The sequence below is a fragment of the Ranitomeya imitator genome, chromosome 8 (assembly GCF_032444005.1).
Source record: "Ranitomeya imitator isolate aRanImi1 chromosome 8, aRanImi1.pri, whole genome shotgun sequence".
In the NCBI taxonomy this organism is placed as follows: domain Eukaryota; kingdom Metazoa; phylum Chordata; class Amphibia; order Anura; family Dendrobatidae; genus Ranitomeya; species Ranitomeya imitator.
The window spans coordinates 178,180,955-178,204,529 of NC_091289.1; the positions used below are offsets into that span (position 1 = coordinate 178,180,955).

Below are 23,575 nucleotides of genomic sequence, written 5' to 3' on the forward strand. Positions count from 1 at the left end.
GCACAGGATATCAGACAGTAACAGCTTCAAGTCTCCTAAGGAACCTATTAAATAAAGGAAAAAAATAAAAAAGTTTTAAAAAATATTTTTAAAAAACACATACCGTAAGTTCAATTCATCACCCTTTTACCCCATTGAAAATAAAGCCATAAAAAATAACAAAAACACACTTTGCGGTTCTTCTTTAATCACCATTTGAAGTTTTCTGTTAATTAGATTTCGGTACACAGGGGCTGGACTGTGCACTTGGTCTTCTCTTCTCTGCCTGGGAATCCCTGGCTCCTCTGCCTGCCTCTAGCCTTTGAATAAAGGGTCACTGCTTTTTCAGTGACCTTCTTCATGTGTTTGAAACCTCCTCTTCAAATAAAAGAGTCAAGCAGAGGGGCTGGTGAATCAAAAACCAGCAGGAGAAGACCAAGTGCACAGTCCGGCCCCTGTGCACCGAAATCCAATCAGCAGAAAACTTCAAATGGTGATTAAAGAAGAACCATAAAGTGCATTTGTTCACCAGAGGTGTCAATTTAATCAGTATTACAGCGCCATTACATAGTTTGTCTTTACGTTACAAAATCGTACTGAAAGGTTCTTGTTAAAGTATAATGCATTTTCTGAGTAGATATGCTTTTAGGCAGTACAGTGTTTTGCTCCTTACCTACATAGTGCCCTCACCCAGATTCATAGATCACATAATATAGTTTGCAAAGGCTAAGAGCAGAAAAATGCGGCAGCACTCACCCTGTAGTGGTCCAATGCTTTTATTGAAGACATGAGGATTTGCAGCTTCACGGTCCGAGGGAGTGCAGGTGAACGGGAGGTGAGCAGGGAACGACGACGGCCCTTTCACGCTGACCTGTTGAAGCGCTTGATCAGCGTGAAATGGCCATCGTCGTTCCCTGCTCACCTCCCGTTCACCTGCACTCCCTCGGACCGTGAAGCTGTAAATCCTGATATCTTGAAGCATTGGACCACTACAGGGTGAGTGCTGCCGCATTTTTAGTCATATGTACACAGTTGTTTTCCATGCGAGCACCCCCTGCACTGAAGGCTGATTGCTGTGAATCATCGCCGCTGATCTGCTGAAAGATAAGGCTGTGCAGCTCGACCTTTTTTTCTTTTTGTCATAGTTTGCAAAGGCGTTGCCACCTAAAGGCATACAGAAGAGACTGCATAAAAAGCAAGAATTTACAGTACATCCTATCAGGTCAACAGAGGGCATAAAAAGAACAGTCCTCTCCTGCACCCAAATCCTCCTAAAATCCACGTAAATGTGATATTTTATAACATGCGGCTAAAAATAATGACATAATGGCTTCAGATTGTAAAATCTGAAACCTGATCATTATTTATATGGATTTCACAAAAAATCTTAGACTAGCTGAGATTAACCTGCTGGCGCATGCGCACCAGTGCTCCACTTACCTATGGGGTTGACGGATCTAGCTAAGTAATGTATGCAGCCATCTCTATACCATAGACATTGAATGGTGCGGCAACGTGCATGCAACACCATGCCACTATTCAGGACTGGTCGTAACAATGGGGCCCCAACAATCAGACAATAATTTGCTATCCTGTGGATGTGTAATTTGTGGGAAAACACTCCACAAAATGCATTGTAAAGGTTAAAAGGCAGATGTCGTATTAAGGATTGTCACGTCCCTTTCCCCACAAAAAAAGGGCGCTCCAGTACTATTGTGAACATGTTGATACAATTGGGCATACTTTTCTTTGTTATTGCTATAGGGCCCACAGGGCTGGTAGCTTTTACGGTTTTATCCTCTGACTTTCTATTCTGCGTGAGACCCATTGGCAGTGGGCATATTAACATTGCCCTTTTTTTCTAGATATTAGAAGCAAAGCTGATCCTGAATAAGACTTTTCAGGGGCACAAACAGGCCCCATCCTGACTTTGCCACGAGGGACCCCTAACTCAACCTACCCTTTAAATCTCTTAATGACTTATTTCCAAAACTTTACTAAAGCTCAATATCCAAAAACTTTTTCTTATTGTGCTGACACCAGCAAATTGCAGTTTCACCCAGAAAAATTCCTTTTCTATTTCTGTTGCATTATTACGCTATTGACTCAGCTGAGATTGCCCACGAGCGTAATGTCACCCAATCATCTGAGAAACAAAGCAGTAAAGTTCTTATAAACTTTTCGATCACACAACACTGTATCACCATAAAGGAAAAACACAGTTGGGTTAAAGTTACTCTATACAGGATGGCGACATGGGGAGTGTTGGCTTTACTGGGATTTCAAGTCTTCTTCCTCACAACTGAAGCTTCTATGGTCAAGTGTAACGCTGGGGCATATGATGATATCGTAATCGCCATACACCCGGAGGTGCCCGAAGATGTTGTGCTCATAGAAAAAATTCAGGTAAGGTCATTACACAGTTAGAGTATAATGGAACGTTGTTGACACCTTCTTAAGAAGCCTACCCAAGATTGGTCTTCCAAAGTGGTGGTCCTATCAAAGGTGAGGGCAAATCTATCCTATTCTGGTCTAAATCAGGTGGCTTTGAGTTCAGGGACAGATACTAAGGGCAAGAACAGTATACGGGCCCCATACAGTCCAAAAACTCCTCATAATGCACGACTCCACCTACTTTGGAGGTGGTAGTGGCCCCTTTACCTCTTGGGCCCCTTTGTGGGTCCAAAGGTTGCATCACTGATATGTCTGCTCCTGTTTGAGTTTGCTATATTATACGGTCAAAGCCAAAAATTTTGAGACTGACCCAAATTTATGAGCTCTTGGCAAATGGATTTCTGCTTCTGGGAAAAATCCTGACTGAGGATCAGTCCACCCATTTTTACCTTATCAGCGCTTGAAGTTCATCACATTTTTTGTGATTTTGGTTGTCCTCCTGCTTTTCGAGGCTTGACCACAGGTTCTCAATGGGATTGAGATCTGGGGATTTTTCTGACAATGGGCCAAAAATGTCAATGCTTTGTTCACCGAGCCACTTAGTTATCACTTTTGCCTTGTGACATGATCTCTATCATTCTGGAAAAGCACTGTTCATCACCACACTGATCCTGGATCTTTGGGACAAGTTGCCCTTGGAGGAGGTTTAGATCCCATTATCTATTCAAGGCCGTATTCTTAGGCAAAATTATGATTGAGCCCCCTACAAGGATGAAACCCCCCACACATGACATAAGTAGTTTAAGGATTCTTTTCTGTTGTGAGGACACAAGACTCATGGCAGTGCTCAGCTTTTCTTCTCCGGACAATCATTCTTCCAGATGTCCCAAACAATCGAAAGGGGGCTTCATCAGAGAAAACAACTTTACCCCCGACCTCCGCAGTCCAGTACCTGTAATTCCTGCAAGTTTTTTTTTTCTCTGATGAAGCCCCCTTCTGTTTTGTAGTTTTGCTATAACTTATTACATTTCAGCTTGTTTTATTTATTAGAACAAATTTTTATGTAAATTCCTTATCTTTTTCCAAGAAAATGGTGAAAGAGGCTACACGCGAACTGTTTAATGCTACAAGACAAAGGCTTTATATAAAAAGTGGAAAGATCTTAATTCCTAAAACTTGGTCACGGAGTTATAAGAACCGTACAAGAGAACGGTATGAGAAGGTGAGAATGTATACAGAGAAGTTTATAATCTTTGTTAATGCACCAAACAATATGACTTTTGGGGGGGAGAAATTTAAAAGAAAAGTTTAAACATAAATATTTTTCCAACAACTTTAGTAATTTTCTTTTTTAACTTTTTACAAATCCAGGCAGACGTTGTCATTGCGAAGTCGTTCTTACGTACTGGAGATGCCCCTTACACAAAACAATATGGTGGATGTGGGGAGAAGGGACAGTATATTCACTTGACACCAAACTTTTTGATACAGGAAGATTTGACCTCATTTTATGGACCTTATGGTAAGAAAATGACTTAAGTCTTTGTTTTCCAGAATGTTCCCTCCCAAGTTTTTTTTTTTAATTTGTACCAGCTGCGTAAAAACAGTGAAGACCTAAAATTTTGCAAGAAGATCTGGTAGGCAGTCTCTGTAAAGATTACATTACTTTTCACAACAGGCAGTAAAGTGAGATGATTTTATTCTACTAGTCTGAAAAGGAGGCAGTTTTGCTGACATCTAGTGAAAATTTTGGAAATTGCAGGGATTAATATTTAAAGTGAACCTGTCACCTGAATTTGGTGGGACTGGTTTTGGGGCATATGGGGGGAGTTTTCGGGTGTTTGATTCACCCTTTCCTTACCCGCTGGCTGCAATATTGGATTGAAGTTCATTCTCTGTCCTCCATAGTACATGCGTGCACAAAGCAATCTTGCTTTGCGCAGGCGTGTACTACGGAGGACAGAGAATGAACTTCAATCCAATATTTCGGCCAGCATGCAGCCAGCGGGTAAAGAAAGGGTGAATCAAACACCTGAAAACTCCGCTCATATGACCCAAAACCAGTCCCGCCAAATTCAGGTGACAGGTTCCCTTTAATTTCACATGGACGTTCATTTACATCATGCTAGAAAAAAAAAGTTTTTTTTAAAAAAAAAGGTGAACATTAGTTTAAGAAATGATAAAATAAGTGCCACTTCCTGATCATAGAGATTTCTCTGGAGAGGTAATATCTGGCCAGTCATGACTTCTTACAGCTGTACTGAAAAATACATTTTTAGGATAATATGTTAAAGACTGATGAAAGAACCTCAACCATTACATTTTAGGAAAGGTGTTTGTTCATGAGTGGGCTCATCTTCGCTGGGGAGTGTTTGAGGAACACAACATCGAACAACCATTCTATATTTCTGGAAAACATCAAATAGAGGCAACAAGGTATTAAAGTATATATTTATTAGGATGATTGTAAGTGTAAATGGGTTGTTCATCCATTTTTTACTTAAATGCATGTATTTTGGGCTCACAATAATTTCCTCTGCACATTTATTTCCCTTCACACATAAAGGAAATCTGTGAGCAGTTTTTTGCTACTTGATCTGAGAGCATTTTAATACAGGGCAAGAAAACTAAATTCCAGATATATGTCACTTATTAGGTTGTGTACTGTAGGTTCAATACAACCATTGTTTTATCAGCAGGAGATTATCGCTAGAGGTCTAGGTTTCACATGCAAGTTAGTCCAGCTGTGTAATCTGTGTGACCCCGCCCCCACCACTGATTGGCAGTTTACTGACAATGTTCAGTATACAGAGGAAGCTGCCAATTAGTGATGTGGGCGTGGTTACACAGAACTCAACATTCTGAGCACTGCTGCATCTACAACAGAGAAAATAAAGATTCTAATAAAACTGCACCAAGCAGCCCAGTTAGTGATATATCGCTAGAATCAGGATCTCCACCCCTGCATTATGCTGCTCTCAGAATAGCAAAAACCTGCTGACAGATTTTCCTTTAAGCATTGAACTCTGATGTGGTATGTGGTTATAAATCAGCTGAGGACAGATCAGAAAAAGCCAGAGTTACAAACTGTCCCTTTTGACAGTCAGAATGAACTCCCTGATCGTTCCTTTTGCTGTCAGGACTAGACAGTACAACGCAAAGACAAATGGTACAAAATGTTTAATGAGACCCAATTACAAGACTTGTAGCCAAAAATAAATGCATTTAAGTAAAAAAGACCCCAAAGGTGGGGAATCCCTTTAACCCAACCACCACGTCTCTTGAAGCCCTGTCATGGGACAGAAATGAACTATAGGCTAAACACAAAGGGCCCGATGTATCAAAGATTTCATGCCAAAAGTCTGCTGTAAAAACTTTGAAAAGTTGCAAAAACTCGATGTTGTTCCTAAATTTTGCAACTTTTGACGTTCTCACATCAGTTTCTCCCAGCTATGACAAAATGGGCTAAGCTGGGGCAGTAAATGGTCGAGGCGACCACCGCTCGTCATAAAATAAAGTGTTCAATTTCCCTGCAGCGCCGTCACAGGAGAAAAGGAGCATTACACAGGTCTCACTGAAATCCATGGGACGTCTGTGTAAGGCAGAGGCGTGTCGGGTCCTCCATCTTACATTGACCTCATCTTTTACATATATCCCTAATACTCTATTTGAAAAGGGGCTTTTTAAACCAGAAAATCCATGTACCACTTTATTTATTCTGAAGAACATACTGATGAAATCACTTTATTATATAACATGCCGTACGTTTTCGTGTCATTTCTAGGTGTTCGGTTAATATCAATGGCACGTACCGAAGGCCACAAAGCTCGCAGAATTCCTGTGTAACAAGGCCGTGCAGCGTGGATCATGGCACCGGCCTGTTTACACGCGGCTGTACTTTCTACCCTGCCAAAAATCTCTTCTCCTCTGAATCCATTATGTATTCTCCTGGCCTTCAGCCCGTGAGTACAATTGTAATGTTACCGTAGATGACCTTTCTGAAATGAATATGTATGACTGTACAAGAGAGTCGGACAATTTCCTGTTACTAAATAGACTTTCTCAAATGTATACATTTCATTTTATGGCACAAAATCAAAACTATGATTTTTACAAAATAAATAAGGCCTCGTCTATCACTGAGGCCTTCTTTGTTGCCTGTGGCAACCAATCAGAGCTTAGCTTTCATTTTTCCACAGTAGTTTAGAAAATGAAAGCTGAGTTCTGATTGGTTGCCATGAGCAACAAACAGTCCTACCCTTCTTACAGTTTTTTTTATTAATGAGGCCTATTGTGTTTTACACAAGTTGCACAGTTGTTGAATTGAACAATTGTTTTTCATAAGTGTTGCGTATCTCTCTACAAAATGCTCATCAGATGAGTTGGCACACAAAATGGATTGCCTAAAAAGAGCGACCATTTTACCCACTTGGCGACATCTAGCATGCACAATACTGCCCTATACAGTGTATTGAACTAGCTCTATGAGAAGATCAAATGTCGTGGGGAAACAAAATACAAAATGAAAAAAAAAAGATATACGGTGTATATATATATGTAGTGTGTATATATATATTTTTTTTCAGAATTTTACACCACGTAGAATTGCTTTATTATTATTATTATTAATATTATTATTCCCCTTGTTTCACTACATTATATGGCAAAATTGATGATGTCATTCAAAACGACAACTCACCCCACAAAAAATTCCTCATGGAAGTTAGACGAAAACATAAAAGTTATGGTTTAAGCTGGAAAAAAAAACGCTTCCTCATGAAAGTAAGATGTTATGTCTGCCGACTCTTTTAGGCCAGAAATGCGTCATTTGGCTATATATCCTTGTGGCTTTCATTTTTAAGTTGCCCATACCGCATCCATAGATGCTGGCCAATCCTTTGTTTAGTTGACAGCCATTAATCCTGATTCCCCCATACACATAAATGCTCGGCCATGTGCCTCACCCTTCCACCGAATAAGAGCAGCTGTGACTGCAGAGCTTCCAGGGATGACTACCCCACCTGTGGCACGCACAGAGTAAAGGTAACAACAAGCTTAGGAGCATTGAGTTACAAGGCCAGGAGACCGAAGGGTCACAACCTGGCTTTTCAGAACATGTCCATAGAGCCAGATGACCAGTGGGACCAATTCCTGGCTTTCAAAAACTTATCCATGGTTCTCAGATGACCGGTGGGTCCAAATCCTGACTACCCCAAACGTATCCATGGTTCAGTGATGGTCAATGAAGCAGATCAGTATTCTTTCAGCTGTGGTCCCCTAAGCTGGCACCCTTTTGAATGTCAAATTTATGTTCCTTATGATGGAGCCATGATCTGGCAGCTATCCTGTAAAGTGTTCCTGTCTGTGGTTTTGTCAAAAATCTCTAGATCTCTGGATGTCTTGGAGGACTTGGATATATCTTGTTACAGAGGCATATATCCCCTTTTTATAGTTCAAAACTGTTGTCCTTCAAGCCATTATCCACAGCTCAAAGGGGAGGGGTGATAAGGCTATCTCGCATTCTTTGCCTATTTGCATAGTTTTTACTCCTCTGTTTTGCAAGTCACAGGACTCACACAATGGTTATTGAACATATTAAGCAAACATCCCTTGTTCAATGACCCTGCATCACTGTCTTGCAGAGCTAGCAGACAATAAGTTGGAGCTGATATAAGAGACAAACATTTAGCTGTTCAAAAATATAAAAAAATCAACGTTTAAGACTCATATGACAACAATGTATGGTTCTTGACCAAATGAAGAACAAACACATAAATTCAAAAGTCAACATATACTGTAGGTAACAGTCTATTCCTCCTGGCTTAAGGTACCGTCACATTAAGCGACGCTGCAGCGATATAGACAACGATGCCGATCGCTGCAGCGTCGCTGTTTAGTCGTTGTGTGGTCGCTGGAGAGCTGTCACACAGACAGCTCTCCAGCGACCAACAATGCCGAAGTCCCCGGGTAACCAGGGTAAACATCGGGTTACTAAGCGCAGGGCCGCGCTTAGTAACCCGATGTTTACCCTGGTTACCATTGTAAATGTAAAAAAAAACAAAAACACAACATACTCACATTCCAGTGTCTGTCACGTCCCCCGCCGTCACCTTCCCGCACTGACTGTGAGCGCCGGCAGTTTAAGCACAGCACAGCGGTGACGTCACCGCTGTGCTTTACGGCCGGCGCTCACAGTCAGTGCGGGAAGCTGACGGCGAGGGACGTGACAGACACCGGAATGTGAGTATGTTGTGTTTTTTTTATTTTTACATTTACAATGGTAACCAGGGTAAATATCGGGTTACTAAGCGCGGCCCTGCGCTTAGTAACCCGATGTTTACCCTGGTTACAAGTGAACACATCGCTGGATCGGCTTCACACACGCCGATTCAGCGGTGTCAGCGGGTGATCCAGCGACGAAATAAAGTTCTGGCCTTCTAGCGCCAACCAGCGATCTCACAGCAGGATCCAGATCGCTGCTGAGTGTCAAACACGACGATATCGCTATCCAGGACGCTGCAACGTCACGGATCGCTATCGTTATCGTTCTAAAGTTGCTCAGTGTGAAGGTACCTTTACTGAAAATAGACTTCTGGTTAATTAAGATAAAATGCTGGGTCATCATATCATGTTTTTTTATTACTGTTTTTTTCCATATATTTCATGTGTTCCACATATACAGCTATCTGGATTCTGTGATGAGTCCAATCATAATCTGGAAGCGCCCACTATGCAGAATCGGATGTGTGATTGTCACAGTACATGGGACATTATTAAGAATTCCAGTGATATTGCTTCATCTGAACCAAGGGAGAACTTCATCATTCCGGAGCCGACTTTCCAAATCCTGCAATACAGGGATCGAGTGATCACTTTGCTGATAGATGTCTCAGGAAGCATGAGCACGGTAATCCCTGCCAACTCTTCTATTCTGAAGTACAAATCAATTGTACCAGAGCCACAGGCAGGATAAGTGATTAATGCATGACTAATAGAGGTCCAGCAATAAAAGGTCCAGGAAAACCCCTTCAAAGTCAAACTATGAACATGTTTTAACATTTACATATAAAATTAATCTGCATAAAAGGAAACCTCATAAAGATATTACATTAATTATCCTGTACTGATCCTGATTTATATCCGGTATTATATTCCAGAGCTGCATTCGGTATTCTGCTGGTGCAGTCACTGTGTACATACATTACATTACTGATCCTGAGTTACATCCTGTATTATACTCCAGAGCTGCACTCACCATTCTGCTGGTGCAGTCACTGTGTACATACATTACATTACTGATCCTGAGTTACATCCTGTATTATACTCCAGAGCTGCACTCACTATTCTGCTGGTGCGATCACTGTGTACATACATTACATTACTGATCCTGAGTTACATCCTGTATTATACCCCAGAGCTGCACTCACTATTCTGCTGGTGCAGTCACTGTGTACATACATTACATTACTGATCCTGAGTTACCTCCTGTATTATACTCCAGAGCTGCACTCACTATTCTGCTGGTGCAGTCACTGTGTACATACATTACATTACTGATCCTGTACTGATCCTGAGTTATATCCTGTATTATACTCCAGAGCTGCACTCACTATTCTGCTGGTGCAGTCACTGTGTACATACATTACATTACTGATCCTGTACTGATCCTGAGTTACATCCTGTTTTATGCTCCAGAGCTGCACTCACTATTCTGCTGGTGCAGTCACTGTGTACATACATTACATTATTTATCCTGAGTTACATCCTGTATTATACCCCAGAGCTGCACTCACTATTCTGCTGGTGCAGTCACTGTGTACATACATTACATTACTGATCCTGAGTTACATCCTGTATTATACTCTAGAGCTGCACTCACTATTCTGCTGGTGCAGTCACTGTGTACGTACATTACATTACTGATCCTGAGTTACATCCTGTATTATACCCCAGAGCTGCACTCACTATTCTGCTGGTGCAGTCACTGTGTACATACATTACATTACTGATCCTGAGTTACTTCCTGTATTATACTCCAGAGCTGCACTCACTATTCTGCTGGTGCAGTCACTGTGTACATACATTACATTACTGATCCTGAGTTACATCCTGTATTATACCCCAGAGCTGCACTCACTATTCTGCTGGTGCAGTCACTGTGTACATACATTACATTACTGATCCTGAGTTACATCCTGTATTATACTCCAGAGCTGCACTCACTATTCTGCTGGTGCAGTCACTGTGTACATACATTACATTACTGATCCTGTTCTGATCCTGACTGCCACCTTACATCCATGTGTTCATAAGACCGAAATTGAACCTTTCGATTATTGCAGAACCAACGTTTGCAGAGAGTAAATCAGGCGGCAGACATGTTCCTCACCGAGGCCATTGCAGCAGGGACTTACGTTGGTATTGTCGAGTTCTCGCTATATCCATACATCAGCTCTGAGCTGCTAGAAATCACTCATGACAGCAACCGAGAGTTTCTGAAATCTCTCCTGCCACCGTCAGAGAGCAACTACGGATCTGACTTCTGTGTCGGTATTTTAACTGCATTTAAGGTGAGTTGCTTTATAAAATAATTCTGGAATATATTTTCTTAGAATTCTGCATTGTGCATATCCTCTGTTATCCCTCCCAGAAATGTGTGAATAGAATGAAATCTAAGTGTTACAATTCCCCTTACCACAGAGTCCTATTCTAATACACACATATCCAAACAGTGGATGTAAGACACAAGCTACTGGCAACAGGTTAGGTACATGTTCAGGCAGAGTAAGGGCTGCATCCGATGTCTGTGATCAGGGCCTGTTCCAGGTTTTCGTTGGCCTTGGGCATAAAGGTTTCAGTGGTTCCCCTTTAACACATACCTCGATTCATGATGCATTGATTCAGCAGAGAAATATAGGTATAGTACAATGCCACAGATTTCACTTACTTCTTACATTACATGAGTGATATCTATTGTACATTCTACAATAACTCAGAAACCTTTGAATTCTCGCAGTGCACAGTGCGTGCTCTCTGGGGATTCAAAAGTCTGCAGCCAAAGTGACTGCATACTTTTCAGTTAAAACCAGATAGTATAGTCCTCCATACAGTATTATGGACACCACATAGTGCTCCATACAGTATTATGGGCACCACATAGAGCTCCATACAGTATTATGGGCACCACATAGTGCTCCATACAGTATTATGGGCACCACATAGTGCTCCATACAGTATTATGAGCACCACATAGTGCTCCATACAGTATTATGGACACCACATAGTGCTCCATACAGTATTATGAGCACCACATAGTGCTCCATACAGTATTATGGGCACCACATAGTAGTCCATTCAGTATTATGGGCACCACATAGTGCTCAATATAGTATTATGAGCACCACATAGTCTTCTATACAGTATTATGGACACCACATAGTGCTCCATACAGTATTATTGACACCACACAGTGCTCCATACAGTATTATGGACACCACATAGTCCTCCATACAGTATTATGGGCACCACACAGTGCTCCATACAGTATTATGGACACCACACAGTGCTCCATACAGTATTATGGACACCACATAGTCCTCCATACAGTATTATGAGCACCACATAGTGCTCCATACTGTATTATGGGCACCACATAGTGCTCCATACAGTATTATGGGCACCACATAGTGCTCCATACAGTATTATGAGCACCACATAGTGCTCCATACAGTATTATGGGCACCACATAGTAGTCCATTCAGTATTATGGGCACCACATAGTGCTCTATATAGTATTATGAGCACCACATAGTCTTCTATACAGTATTATGGACACCACATAGTGCTCCATACAGTATTATTGACACCACACAGTGCTCCATACAGTATTATGGACACCACATAGTCCTCCATACAGTATTATGGGCACCACACAGTGCTCCATACAGTATTATGGACACCACATAGTGCTCCATACAGTATTATGGGCACCACATAGTGCTCCATACAGTATTATGGGCAACACATAGTAGTCCATTCAGTATTATGGGCACCACATAGTGCTCCATATAGTATTATGAGCACCACATAGTCTTCCATACAGTATTATGGGCCCCACATATTATTTCATACAGTATTATGAGCACCACATAATCCTCCATACAGTATTATGTGCACAAAATAGTGCTCCATACAGTGTCGATCATCACATAGTCCTCCATACAGTATTATAGGCACCGGAATAATAAAGGATAGCGGCACACCACTGATGAAAAAAATGAAAAAAATGGAGGCCTATGTGGTGCTCATAATACTGTATGGAAGACACCACATAGTGCTCCATACAGTATTATTGACACCACACAGTGCTCCATACAGTATTATGGACACCACATAGTCCTCCATACAGTATTATGGGCACCACACAGTGCTCCATACAGTATTATGGACACCACACAATGCTCCATACAGTATTATGGACACCACATAGTCCTCCATACAGTATTATGAGCACCACATAGTGCTCCATACAGTATTATGGGCACCACATAGTGCTCCATACAGTATTATGGGCACCACATAGTGCTCCATACAGTATTATGAGCACCACATAGTGCTCCATACAGTATTATGGGCACCACATAGTAGTCCATTCAGTATTATGGGCACCACATAGTGCTCTATATAGTATTATGAGCACCACATAGTCTTCTATACAGTATTATGGACACCACATAGTGCTCCATACAGTATTATTGACACCACACAGTGCTCCATACAGTATTATGGACACCACATAGTCCTCCATACAGTATTATGGGCACCACACAGTGCTCCATACAGTATTATGGACACCACATTATGCTCCATACAGTATTATGGGCACCACATAGTGCTCCATACAGTATTATGGGCACCACATGGTAGTCCATTCAGTATTATGGGCACCACATAGTGCTCCATATAGTATTATGAGCACCACATAGTCTTCCATACAGTATTATGGGCCCCACATATTATTTCATACAGTATTATGAGCACCACATAATCCTCCATACAGTATTATGTGCACAAAATAGTGCTCCATACAGTGTTGATCATCACATAGTCCTCCATACAGTATTATAGGCACCGGAATAATAGAGGATAGCGGCCCACCACTGATGGAAAAAATGGAGGCCTATGTGGTGCTCATAATACTGTATGGAAGACTATGTGGTGCCCATAATTCTGTATGGAGGACTGTGTGGTACCCATAATATTATATGGTACAATATATGGTGCCCATAATATGCAGGAGGAGATCTGGGAGCTTCAACGGGATCCACATGCAGCACTAAATGGGTAGAGCAACAAATCACAAAAGAAAAGGTGCACATAATGTCCAAAAATAGATGAAATCTTTATTCAATATATACATATAAAAACAAGAGAAAATGGAAACAGTGGGTTTAAAAAAAATAGCAGATGTCATATACAAAAACACATGGAGTATGACTACCCCCACTATACAGCATGCAGGAAGAGGTGCAATATCAAATGCTGCCAAATACATACAATTGCCATATCAAAAGTCACAAATCTCAGAGCTCCTTAATAGTAACTAGCTCCATATAAGGAGACATAGAGCGTGCCACATGTAACGCACACAAGGGCCCATACAAATAGTGCGGCAGCAAAGGATACCAAAATCGTATAGCTCTTACCAGCAGCTGATGTGGGGACAGTGCCTGCTCCACGACCCACCCCAACGCGCGTTTCGGAGATGTCCTTCCTCAGGGGGCGTAGGACATCTCCGAAACGCGCGTTGGGGTGGGTCGTGGAGCAGGCACTGTCCCCACATCAGCTGCTGGTAAGAGCTATACGATTTTGGTATCCTTTGCTGCCGCACTATTTGTATGGGCCCTTGTGTGCGTTACATGTGGCACGCTCTATGTCTCCTTATATGGAGCTAGTTACTATTAAGGAGCTCTGAGATTTGTGACTTTTGATATGGCAATTGTATGTATTTGGCAGCATTTGATATTGCACCTCTTCCTGCATGCTGTATAGTGGGGGTAGTCATACTCCATGTGTTTTTGTATATGACATCTGCTATTTTTTTTAAACCCACTGTTTCCATTTTCTCTTGTTTTTATATGTATATATTGAATAAAGATTTCATCTATTTTTGGACATTATGTGCACCTTTTCTTTTGTGATTTGTTGCTTAGGCTTAGTTGGGTGTGTCCTGTGACATTCCATATACAGGCGCTGGTTCTCCCCCTCACGTATATTTATTTGATACATGATGTGGAAAGGGGATGCTAGATTTTGCCTGTGTTGTATTCCGTGTCTTTATTTTTACTAAATGGGTAGAGCCAAATCAGAAGGCAGGTGGGTTCTCGCAATGCTGGTGAGCCCAGCCAAACAGGAGAAATAGAGAGGATAGCGGCACACCACTGATGAAAAAATGAAATAATCTTTATTCAGGCATAGCAAGGCATATTAAAAACATGAAAAGCCTTAGGGTATGTGTCCACGTTCAGGATTGCATCAGGATTTGGTCAGGATTTTATGTCAGTATTTGTAAGCCAAAACCAGGAGTGGAACAATTAGAGGAAAAGTATAATAGAAACATTTGCACCACTTCTGTATTTATCACCCACTCCTGGTTTTGGCTTACAAATACTAACATAAAATCCTGACCAAATCCTGATGCAATCCTGAACGTGGACACATACCCTTACGTGATTCAGGTGCATGCTTCACCCTTAGTCATAGGATATACAATTAAAATCACAGCCAGAATAATTGTAAATGAACCAATCACAGATGACAAATGATTAACTAAATATGCACAAGGTGTGGGTGCAAACACAGCAGCGAAGGGAAAAAAAAACCCATGTCATTAAATATAAAATCAATCATTTCTTGAGTTCATGCCCATCGGATATCTCGTGTCCAGCTTTAGGATCCAGAACGCCTCCCTAGAAGTCAATAGTTTCTGTTTGTTTCCCCCCCGAATAGGATTAAAAATCTTTTCAAATGCATAAAAAGCAAAATGGGTGACGTCTCCTTTGTGAATATTCACAAACTGTGTATTGAGGCACCGGAGTAAGCCCCTTTTTTGTTTCTAATGATGGGTAGATGTTCAGCTATGCGTTTTTTAATTTTCCGTGTAGTGCAACCAACATATTGCATTTTGCGCGACAAACAACAGATGCAGTAAATTAGATATTGTGTCACAATTCATGAAAGACGTAATCTTCTGTGAAAAACCAGAAAAAAAAACTAATAGATTTAGTTTTATGAAATGCATAAGCGCACACACTGCAACGATTGCCGGCACATTTGTACAAACCAGTAGTGGACTACCAGGATTTAGGAGCAGAATGTTCGAGAACACTAGGAGAAAGCGCACTGCCTAAACTAAAACCTTTCCTTGCTACATATCGGCAGCCATTCCCGGTAATTTGACGTAATTTGTCATCCTGATTAACTACAGGTAAATATTGTTTCACTATATTTTTTATTAAGTGAAATTTGGGACTAATAAGTTTGGCTTCCAAATATACTCTATATTCTTCTACATGGGTTAAATAATCCAATATATCATCCCACAGGTCAACCAGAAGAGCGGATCATTACATGGTACTGAAATCATACTGGTAGCAGATGGAGATAATCTTCAAGGTTCAATTCATTGCTTTCCTGAGATTGAAGACAGCGGAGTCATCATCCATGTTATAGCCCTGAGCAGAGAGGCGTCTAAAGAACTGGAGCAGATTGCTGATATGACGGGTGAGGAGTAGACGGAGAATTATATCATCTATATGTAAATCGTGAAAGGTAGGGAAGCATAGAATTTACAGTTCTATTAACAGTGCCACAACTACAGGGGAGCGGATTGCCACGTACCACAACTCCCAGCATGTCCTAGCAACCCACAGGGTGTCAGAGCATGCTGCAATGTATCGCTGGAGAACCGCAGATAGCAGACAACTGCTACAGAGAATGCAATAGAAGTCAAAATAATCCCCAAAGACCCCCCAAACTCATGGAGTGGGGCGGCACCCTAACACGATCATGTCATACTGATGTATAATAAGAGGATTGGAGATTGCTCTCCGGACACCTTTATTTTGTAAAAGAAATATTCCCATCTCCAAGATCCTATCCCAATATGTAGTTAGTGTAATCCTTCTATATTATTTCTAAACACTCTTTTTCAATGATTACTTTGTATCTCCGTTCATACTGCACCCACACACACAAATGATACACCATTCGAAAGTTACACTTGCCCCTTCAGCAAGAAAATAGCCAAACAAACCACACATCCTCGAATACAGTTTAAATATTAATTTTCATAAACCTGCAGTAAAGAAAAATGACCTGCAGGTGGCACCACACTACCCCAAAGCTGCTTTCACAAACAAATCCAAACAGGTTGCACACTTCCCTGCAGGTGTGTCACATATGGAAACACGTTTGGAAACATGCACTGTTTATTCTATTGGAAACATGCACTGCCTATTGTACATTTCAAGCTGCATTTTGGAGCGCAGACCTGAAATTGTTTGGGTTTGGAATTACTTTGCAGGATGACTAGGAAGACAGACAATGAAGTTAAAACCCACATTGTTGGGAGTATGGATCAAGTATGTCCACATTGTTCGGCAAAGCTCTATTTAGGTGAAGTCGGTCGTGACCAATCTGTTTCCATCTGTTGCCACAAGGGAAAGGTTCAATTACATGCCATTACTGTTTGTAAAGAACTTCAGACACTTATTGAAAACAATGATCACATACCTCAAAACTATTTGCAAAATATACGGCAATTTAATAATGCTTTGGCTTTTGCATCGGTTCAGGTGAACTCTGTCAATATTCCTGGCAGGGGGCCATATTGTTTCAAAAGACATGGCCAGGTTTATCACATGGTGGACAGTTTACAACCACCTGAAGGGGTTAACCCAACTTACGCAGGCCTTTTCATTCTCGATTTTGACGCTGCGTTGCAGCATCGTATTGACAATCCAACAGACAATTGACATTGACAATTTCAACAGTACATTGTAGACAGTTACGTAAAAATAGAAGGCTCCAGGTTAGCGTCTATTCACACACATCAAAAACAACAGCTGACAGTTACAACGGTTTAATGGACTTTTTTCTGACCAGCTTGCTTTTTTGGAAATTGCCTGCGCCCCCGACGACCAATATGTGAAAATTTCACACGGGCCAACTAGTAATAATAATATTAGCTAATACTTCCATTAGAAATGTAGTATAGTTTTTCTGATTCGCTATGTTTCTTTCCTCGTCTGCAGGCATTGCAGAACCTTAGGTATCCATGATTACGACCACTAGCAACTAGGTAACTGTCACCATATCGGTGGTCGTAACCAGGGATACTTAAGGTCCTGCAATGCCTGCACATGAGGAAAGAGACATAGCGCATCAGAAAAACTATACATTTATAATTGGAGGTATTTGCTAATATTATTATTATTACATCTACTACATACTCAGTAAATTTTATACCAGGCTATTTGCGCCCCCGTGGGTGTAGGATCCAAGGCTTCTTATTATCCAAAAAAGGTTTTTGTTATTTCTCAAGAAAAAGTACATACAACGCGTTTCGACAGTATAAATGTCTTCCTCAGGTATATTGTCGTAAGTGTCATAAGTTGTTTTTGAAATACTTATGAGAATATACCTGAAGAATACATTTATACTGTCGAAACGCGTTGTATGTACTTTTTCTTGAGAAATAATAAAAACCTTTTTCGGATAATAAGAAGCCTTGGATCCTACACCCACGGGAGCGCAGATAGCCTGGTATAAAGTTTATTGGATAACGCTCCTATGGTTACTTGGTCTGAGTGACTTACTAGCTACCAGGGATTTGCAGCATACCGACCACAGAAGAAATCCACCTTTGAACACCTAAGGGTCCCAAGTGACCTATATGCAAGGTATCAAGACTTATAAAAGGTGAGCGCCACCTATATTCACCCACGACCTTATTATACATTTACATTTAGATTGGTGCGCCTTTTTTTTCCTTTCCTCCCCTTTTACCAGAAACTTACTACATATTGGGAAAGGATCTTGGAGATGGGAATATCCCTTTAAGTACTTCCATTACCCATAAAACAATAATAGGGGAGGATTTATTCTTAGAATTCTGCATTATGCTTTTCCTCTGTAATTCCGCCTTGAAATGTAGGAATAATTTGATAAATAGGCGCTATCGTTTCCCTTGTGATTGGTGTATGATCCAACACATTGAGATACAGTACGGACAGTCCTGAACATGTTAGACTGTCTAAGGACACCTCTACAGACAATGGGAATGGTAAGAATAGCGGTTCATGAAAGATTAGCCACCCAGGGCTGCAAAAAAATACCAAGAAATGTCAACTTTGGGGCACATTTGCGTTAGCTTCATCCAATTTGAGGCCCATTTAGGCTTAAAAAAGCTAAAAAATAAATAATAATGTTTAGTTATATGTCAAGCATAATATGGCTTGGTACAGGCCTTAATAAGTAAAGCAGAACCTGAGAAATTCTATGGGGGTGTAAGGAGGTGAAGCACAAGAAGAGTCCGGGGGCGGTTACCTTCTCGTCTCCGTGCCTGGAACCATTGAGCTGTGCTACAGGTTCCCAAGGGGGCAGACTTAGAGACTGGGACAGGAAGGAAGCCGGGCAGAGAGTGGGAAAGGTGCGCGCGCAAGGAGCAGAGCAGCGTGAGCAGCGGTTAGAGCAGGGCGCAGCTGCGCTCCGGGAGAGAGAGAGCTCCCGGACAGAGAACAAACACAGGGAGATTGCCCAGAAAGACTGCATGTTGTGAGTACATGAAAGCGGACTCTGCTGTGACTGGAGAGGGGCACCATACTGTCCCAATGTATCCCTTACATTTAATGCGAAGACAAGCAGTCTGGGTCTCACAATAAAAGTACAAATTTATTACAGGACTTATCCATAACTAAGATTCTCTCTGTAATACAGTGGCGGTACTAAAACCCCATATGGCGGCACATGTAATATCGAACCACAAGAACTCCACCACAAAGGCACCAGTCTAATAGCAGAAATGTAAAGAAGGATTTTTCTTTTTGCAGGAGGTCTGAAATACTTTGTGACAGATGAAGTGAGATCCAACGATTTGATTGACGCTTTTATCGGAATTGCAAATGAAAACGGAGGCCATTCTTCCACGGTCAATCAGGTAGTCACATGACGCTTTACATACTAATTAGAGCATTAAAAAGACCATTTTTATACACCCTTTTACGGCACGTGAAAAGGTAAAAGAGGGTGTTCTCTATACTCCTCATTTTTTGGGCTCTTGTGCAGAGCAGTTAGGCCGGCGTCACACTCAGCGTAAGACAATACGGTCCGTATATTACGGCCGTAATACGCTGAAAAGTCCCCAAAATAGTGGTTCGTAGCTCCTCCGTAGGCAGGGTGTTTCAGCGTATTTTGCGCATGGCATCCTCCGTATGTAATCCGTATGGCGTCAGTAGACACATATATGTATATATAATATTTCTTCCAGCGCGAGATAGCTTTAAAGCCGGTAATTCAATTGCTTTTGCTATCTCCTTCCCAAACCCGACATGATATGAGACATGGTTTACATACAGTAAACCATCTCATATCACCATTTTTTTTGCATATTCCACACTACTAATGTTAATAGTATATATATACCTATTCTATGTGTACATATTTATTCTACCTATTCTATTGTAAGCTGTCAGTGTGATTTTACTGTACACCGCACTGAATTGCCGGCTTTTCTCTCTAACACCGCTGCGTATTTCTCGCAAGTCACACTGCTGGTCCGTGTGTAATCCGTATTTTTCTGGCTTCCATAGACTTTCATTGGCGTTTTTTTGCGCAATACGGTGACAAACGCAGCATGCTGCGATTTTCTACGGCCGTAGAAGACCGTATAATACTGATCAGTAAAATACGGCAGATAGGAGCAGGGGCATAGAGAATAATTGAGACGTTTGTTAGGCGTGTTTTACGGACGTATTTTATGCGCTCATACGTCCGTAAAACTCGCAAGTGTGACGCCGGCCTTACAGAGAGCATCTCCTGCTCTGGAGGACCTGTCCTGCATTATACAGATAACCCATCGATTTGAATGGACATTGTGTATTACTTCATTTCTCCTGTGGTGGCGCTGCAGGGAAATTGATCACTGGCTATGAGATTTTCCTGTAAATTCAGCTGATTATTGAGGGTCACTTTGTGATCTAATTATTGTTTAGAGACCCTTTCAAGAAGTAGAGATGCTCCAAAGTAGAAAATCTATTTATTGCCACGCTGTGACTATACATCATTAGGGAATGGGGTTCTGAACGGTCCCTAGGACTGGGGCCCTAACTACCCCTGCTCCCAAAAGTACCTCTAAAGGTGAGGAGGTTTGGGAACACCAGCCTTACTGTTCTCCTGTTATTCCCTAAGCTGTCCCCTCTCCCAGGAGGCCTGGGACAGAAATGCTAGTGTACCAACACGTAAGATAGACAGAGATAACAGAAAGCACCAAACATACAAAACACTCACCAAACGAGAGAGATATATATAGGGAAGGATAGGAATATACCAACCAAATGGGAATAGGACAGTGAGGAAAGCATACTCACAACAACAGCACGGAACAATCTCCAATCACAACAACGATCTCCAATTCAGCAAGGTGGTAGGAAGTAAAGCTTGCACTGGCACGCGAGAGAAGGTCTGACCAGATTTTATAGAGAGAGGAAGTAAAGCTTGCACTGGCAAGCGAGAGAAGGTCTGACCAGATTTTATAGAGAGAGGAAATGACCAGGTCAGGAACAGCTGTGAGATGGAGCTGCAAGTTTGTAACCATCATAGAAATATTGTTAACCTCTTCAGTTCCAAAAAAAACATAATCCATTTAATATGAAACACAAACACACAGGCTAAATGGAAGTTCTATTAACCCCAGATCTCCCAAGAGGATGTGTCTCGCTTGTGGCATTTATAGGACGTCTGATATATAATGTTGGAAAAAATGTTACATGACATTTACCGCTCATAATATTTAATAATGTCCTTTATATCTGACAGATAGAGAGCTCCACCATCAATTTGAACTCAGAAATGTGCATCAGTTACACTGTGCATATCGACGAGTCACTGGGGGCAGAAACTTTCTTCACAGTTACCTGGCAGTTTTCTGAGCTATCTATCAAACTGGAAGACCCAGATGGAAAAATCTACTCTACTGCAAACTTTACAAGGACAAGCGCTTTCAACCTGAGCCGAATGAAGGTTCCAGGAATGGCCACGGTAATGGTTTAACGGGCAACTTGCACCTATACGGAAATATAGAGTGCCGTAAAGTGAAATGCAAAAGTGAGGATTCTCCAATTATTTTTGTGTTTTGTTTTTTTAAATCCTGACTGTCACTTTTAGGCCACGTTCACACGTTCAGTATTCGTTCAGTATTTTACATCGGTATTTGGGAGCCAAAATAAGGAGTGGGTGAAAAATACAAAAGTGGTGACGTGTTTCTATTACACTTTTCCTCTGATTTTGGCCTAGAATTACTGATTTTTTGGGCTACAGCATAGACATCATGTTCTCATCCCCCTGAGGCCGGCGTCACACTCAGCGTATGCAAATACGGTCCGAATATTACAGCCGTAATACGCTGAAAAGTCCCGAAAATAGTGGTCCGTAGCTCCTCCGTAGGCAGGGTGTGTCACCGTTTTTTGCGCATGGCATCCTCCATATGTAATCCGTATGGCAGCCGTACTGCGTGTTTTTATCACAGGCTTGCCAAACCGACATACGCCTATACAAGGGATCCATGTGTTAAAAAAAAAATAAAAACATATATACTGTCTATATATATATGTCAGTAGACACATATATATATATATACAGTGGGGCAAAAAAGTATTTAGTCAGTCAGCAATAGTGCAAGTTCCACCACTTAAAAAGATGAGAGGCGTCTGTAATTTACATCATAGGTAGACCTCAACTATGGGAGACAAACTGAGAAAAAAAATCCAGAAAATCACATTGTCTGTTTTTTTATCATTTTTTTTGCATATTATGGTGGAAAATAAGTATTTGGTCAGAAACAAACAATCAAGATTTCTGGCTCTCACAGACCTGTAACTTCTTCTTTAAGAGTCTCCTCTTTCCTCCACTCATTACCTGTAGTAATGGCACCTGTTTAAACTTGTTATCAGTATAAAAAGACACCTGTGCACACCCTCAAACAGTCTGACTCCAAACTCCACTATGGTGAAGACCAAAGAGCTGTCAAAGGACACCAGAAACAAAATTGTAGCCCTGCACCAGGCTGGGAAGACTGAATCTGCAATAGCCAACCAGCTTGGAGTGAAGAAATCAACAGTGGGAGCAATAATTAGAAAATGGAAGACATACAAGACCACTGATAATCTCCCTCGATCTGGGGCTCCACGCAAAATCCCACCCCGTGGGGTCAGAATGATCACAAGAACGGTGAGCAAAAATCCCAGAACCACGCGGGGGGACCTAGTGAATGAACTGCAGAGAGCTGGGACCAATGTAACAAGGCCTACCATAAGTAACACACTACGCCACCATGGACTCAGATCCTGCAGTGCCAGACGTGTCCCACTGCTTAAGCCAGTACATGTCCGGGCCCGTCTGAAGTTTGCTAGAGAGCATTTGGATGATCCAGAGGAGTTTTGGGAGAATGTCCTATGGTCTGATGAAACCAAACTGGAACTGTTTGGTAGAAACACAACTTGTCGTGTTTGGAGGAAAAAGAATACTGAGTTGCATCCATCAAACACCATACCTACTGTAAAGCATGGTGGTGGAAACATCATGCTTTGGGGCTGTTTCTCTGCAAAGGGGCCAGGACGACTGATCCGGGTACATGAAAGAATGAATGGGGCCATGTATCGTGAGATTTTGAGTGCAAACCTCCTTCCATCAGCAAGGGCATTGAAGATGAAAAGTGGCTGGGTCTTTCAACATGACAATGATCCAAAGCACACCGCCAGGGCAACGAAGGAGTGGCTTCGTAAGAAGCATTTCAAGGTCCTGGAGTGGCCTAGCCAGTCTCCAGATCTCAACCCTATAGAAAACCTTTGGAGGGAGTTGAAAGTCCGTGTTGCCAAGCGAAAAGCCAAAAACATCACTGCTCTAGAGGAGATCTGCATGGAGGAAT

At 41.6% G+C, this 23,575-nt stretch overlaps 1 protein-coding gene across 1 annotated transcript in view; it reads left to right on the forward strand.

The window, feature by feature from the left end:
• Positions 1 to 2,175: 2,175 nt before the first annotated feature.
• LOC138648330 (calcium-activated chloride channel regulator 1-like) overlaps positions 2,176 to 23,575 on the forward strand; it is a 30,916-nt gene continuing 9,516 nt past the window's right edge. Inside the window, exons 1-10 of the mRNA XM_069737972.1 lie at positions 2,176 to 2,385; positions 3,461 to 3,595; positions 3,745 to 3,895; positions 4,701 to 4,809; positions 6,158 to 6,335; positions 9,056 to 9,280; positions 10,716 to 10,943; positions 15,978 to 16,155; positions 19,485 to 19,591; positions 21,469 to 21,690. Of these exons, the coding sequence (XP_069594073.1) occupies positions 2,227 to 2,385; positions 3,461 to 3,595; positions 3,745 to 3,895; positions 4,701 to 4,809; positions 6,158 to 6,335; positions 9,056 to 9,280; positions 10,716 to 10,943; positions 15,978 to 16,155; positions 19,485 to 19,591; positions 21,469 to 21,690 (1,692 nt within the window). The 5' untranslated portion in view covers positions 2,176 to 2,226. The remainder of the gene's footprint in view (positions 2,386 to 3,460; positions 3,596 to 3,744; positions 3,896 to 4,700; positions 4,810 to 6,157; positions 6,336 to 9,055; positions 9,281 to 10,715; positions 10,944 to 15,977; positions 16,156 to 19,484; positions 19,592 to 21,468; positions 21,691 to 23,575) is intronic.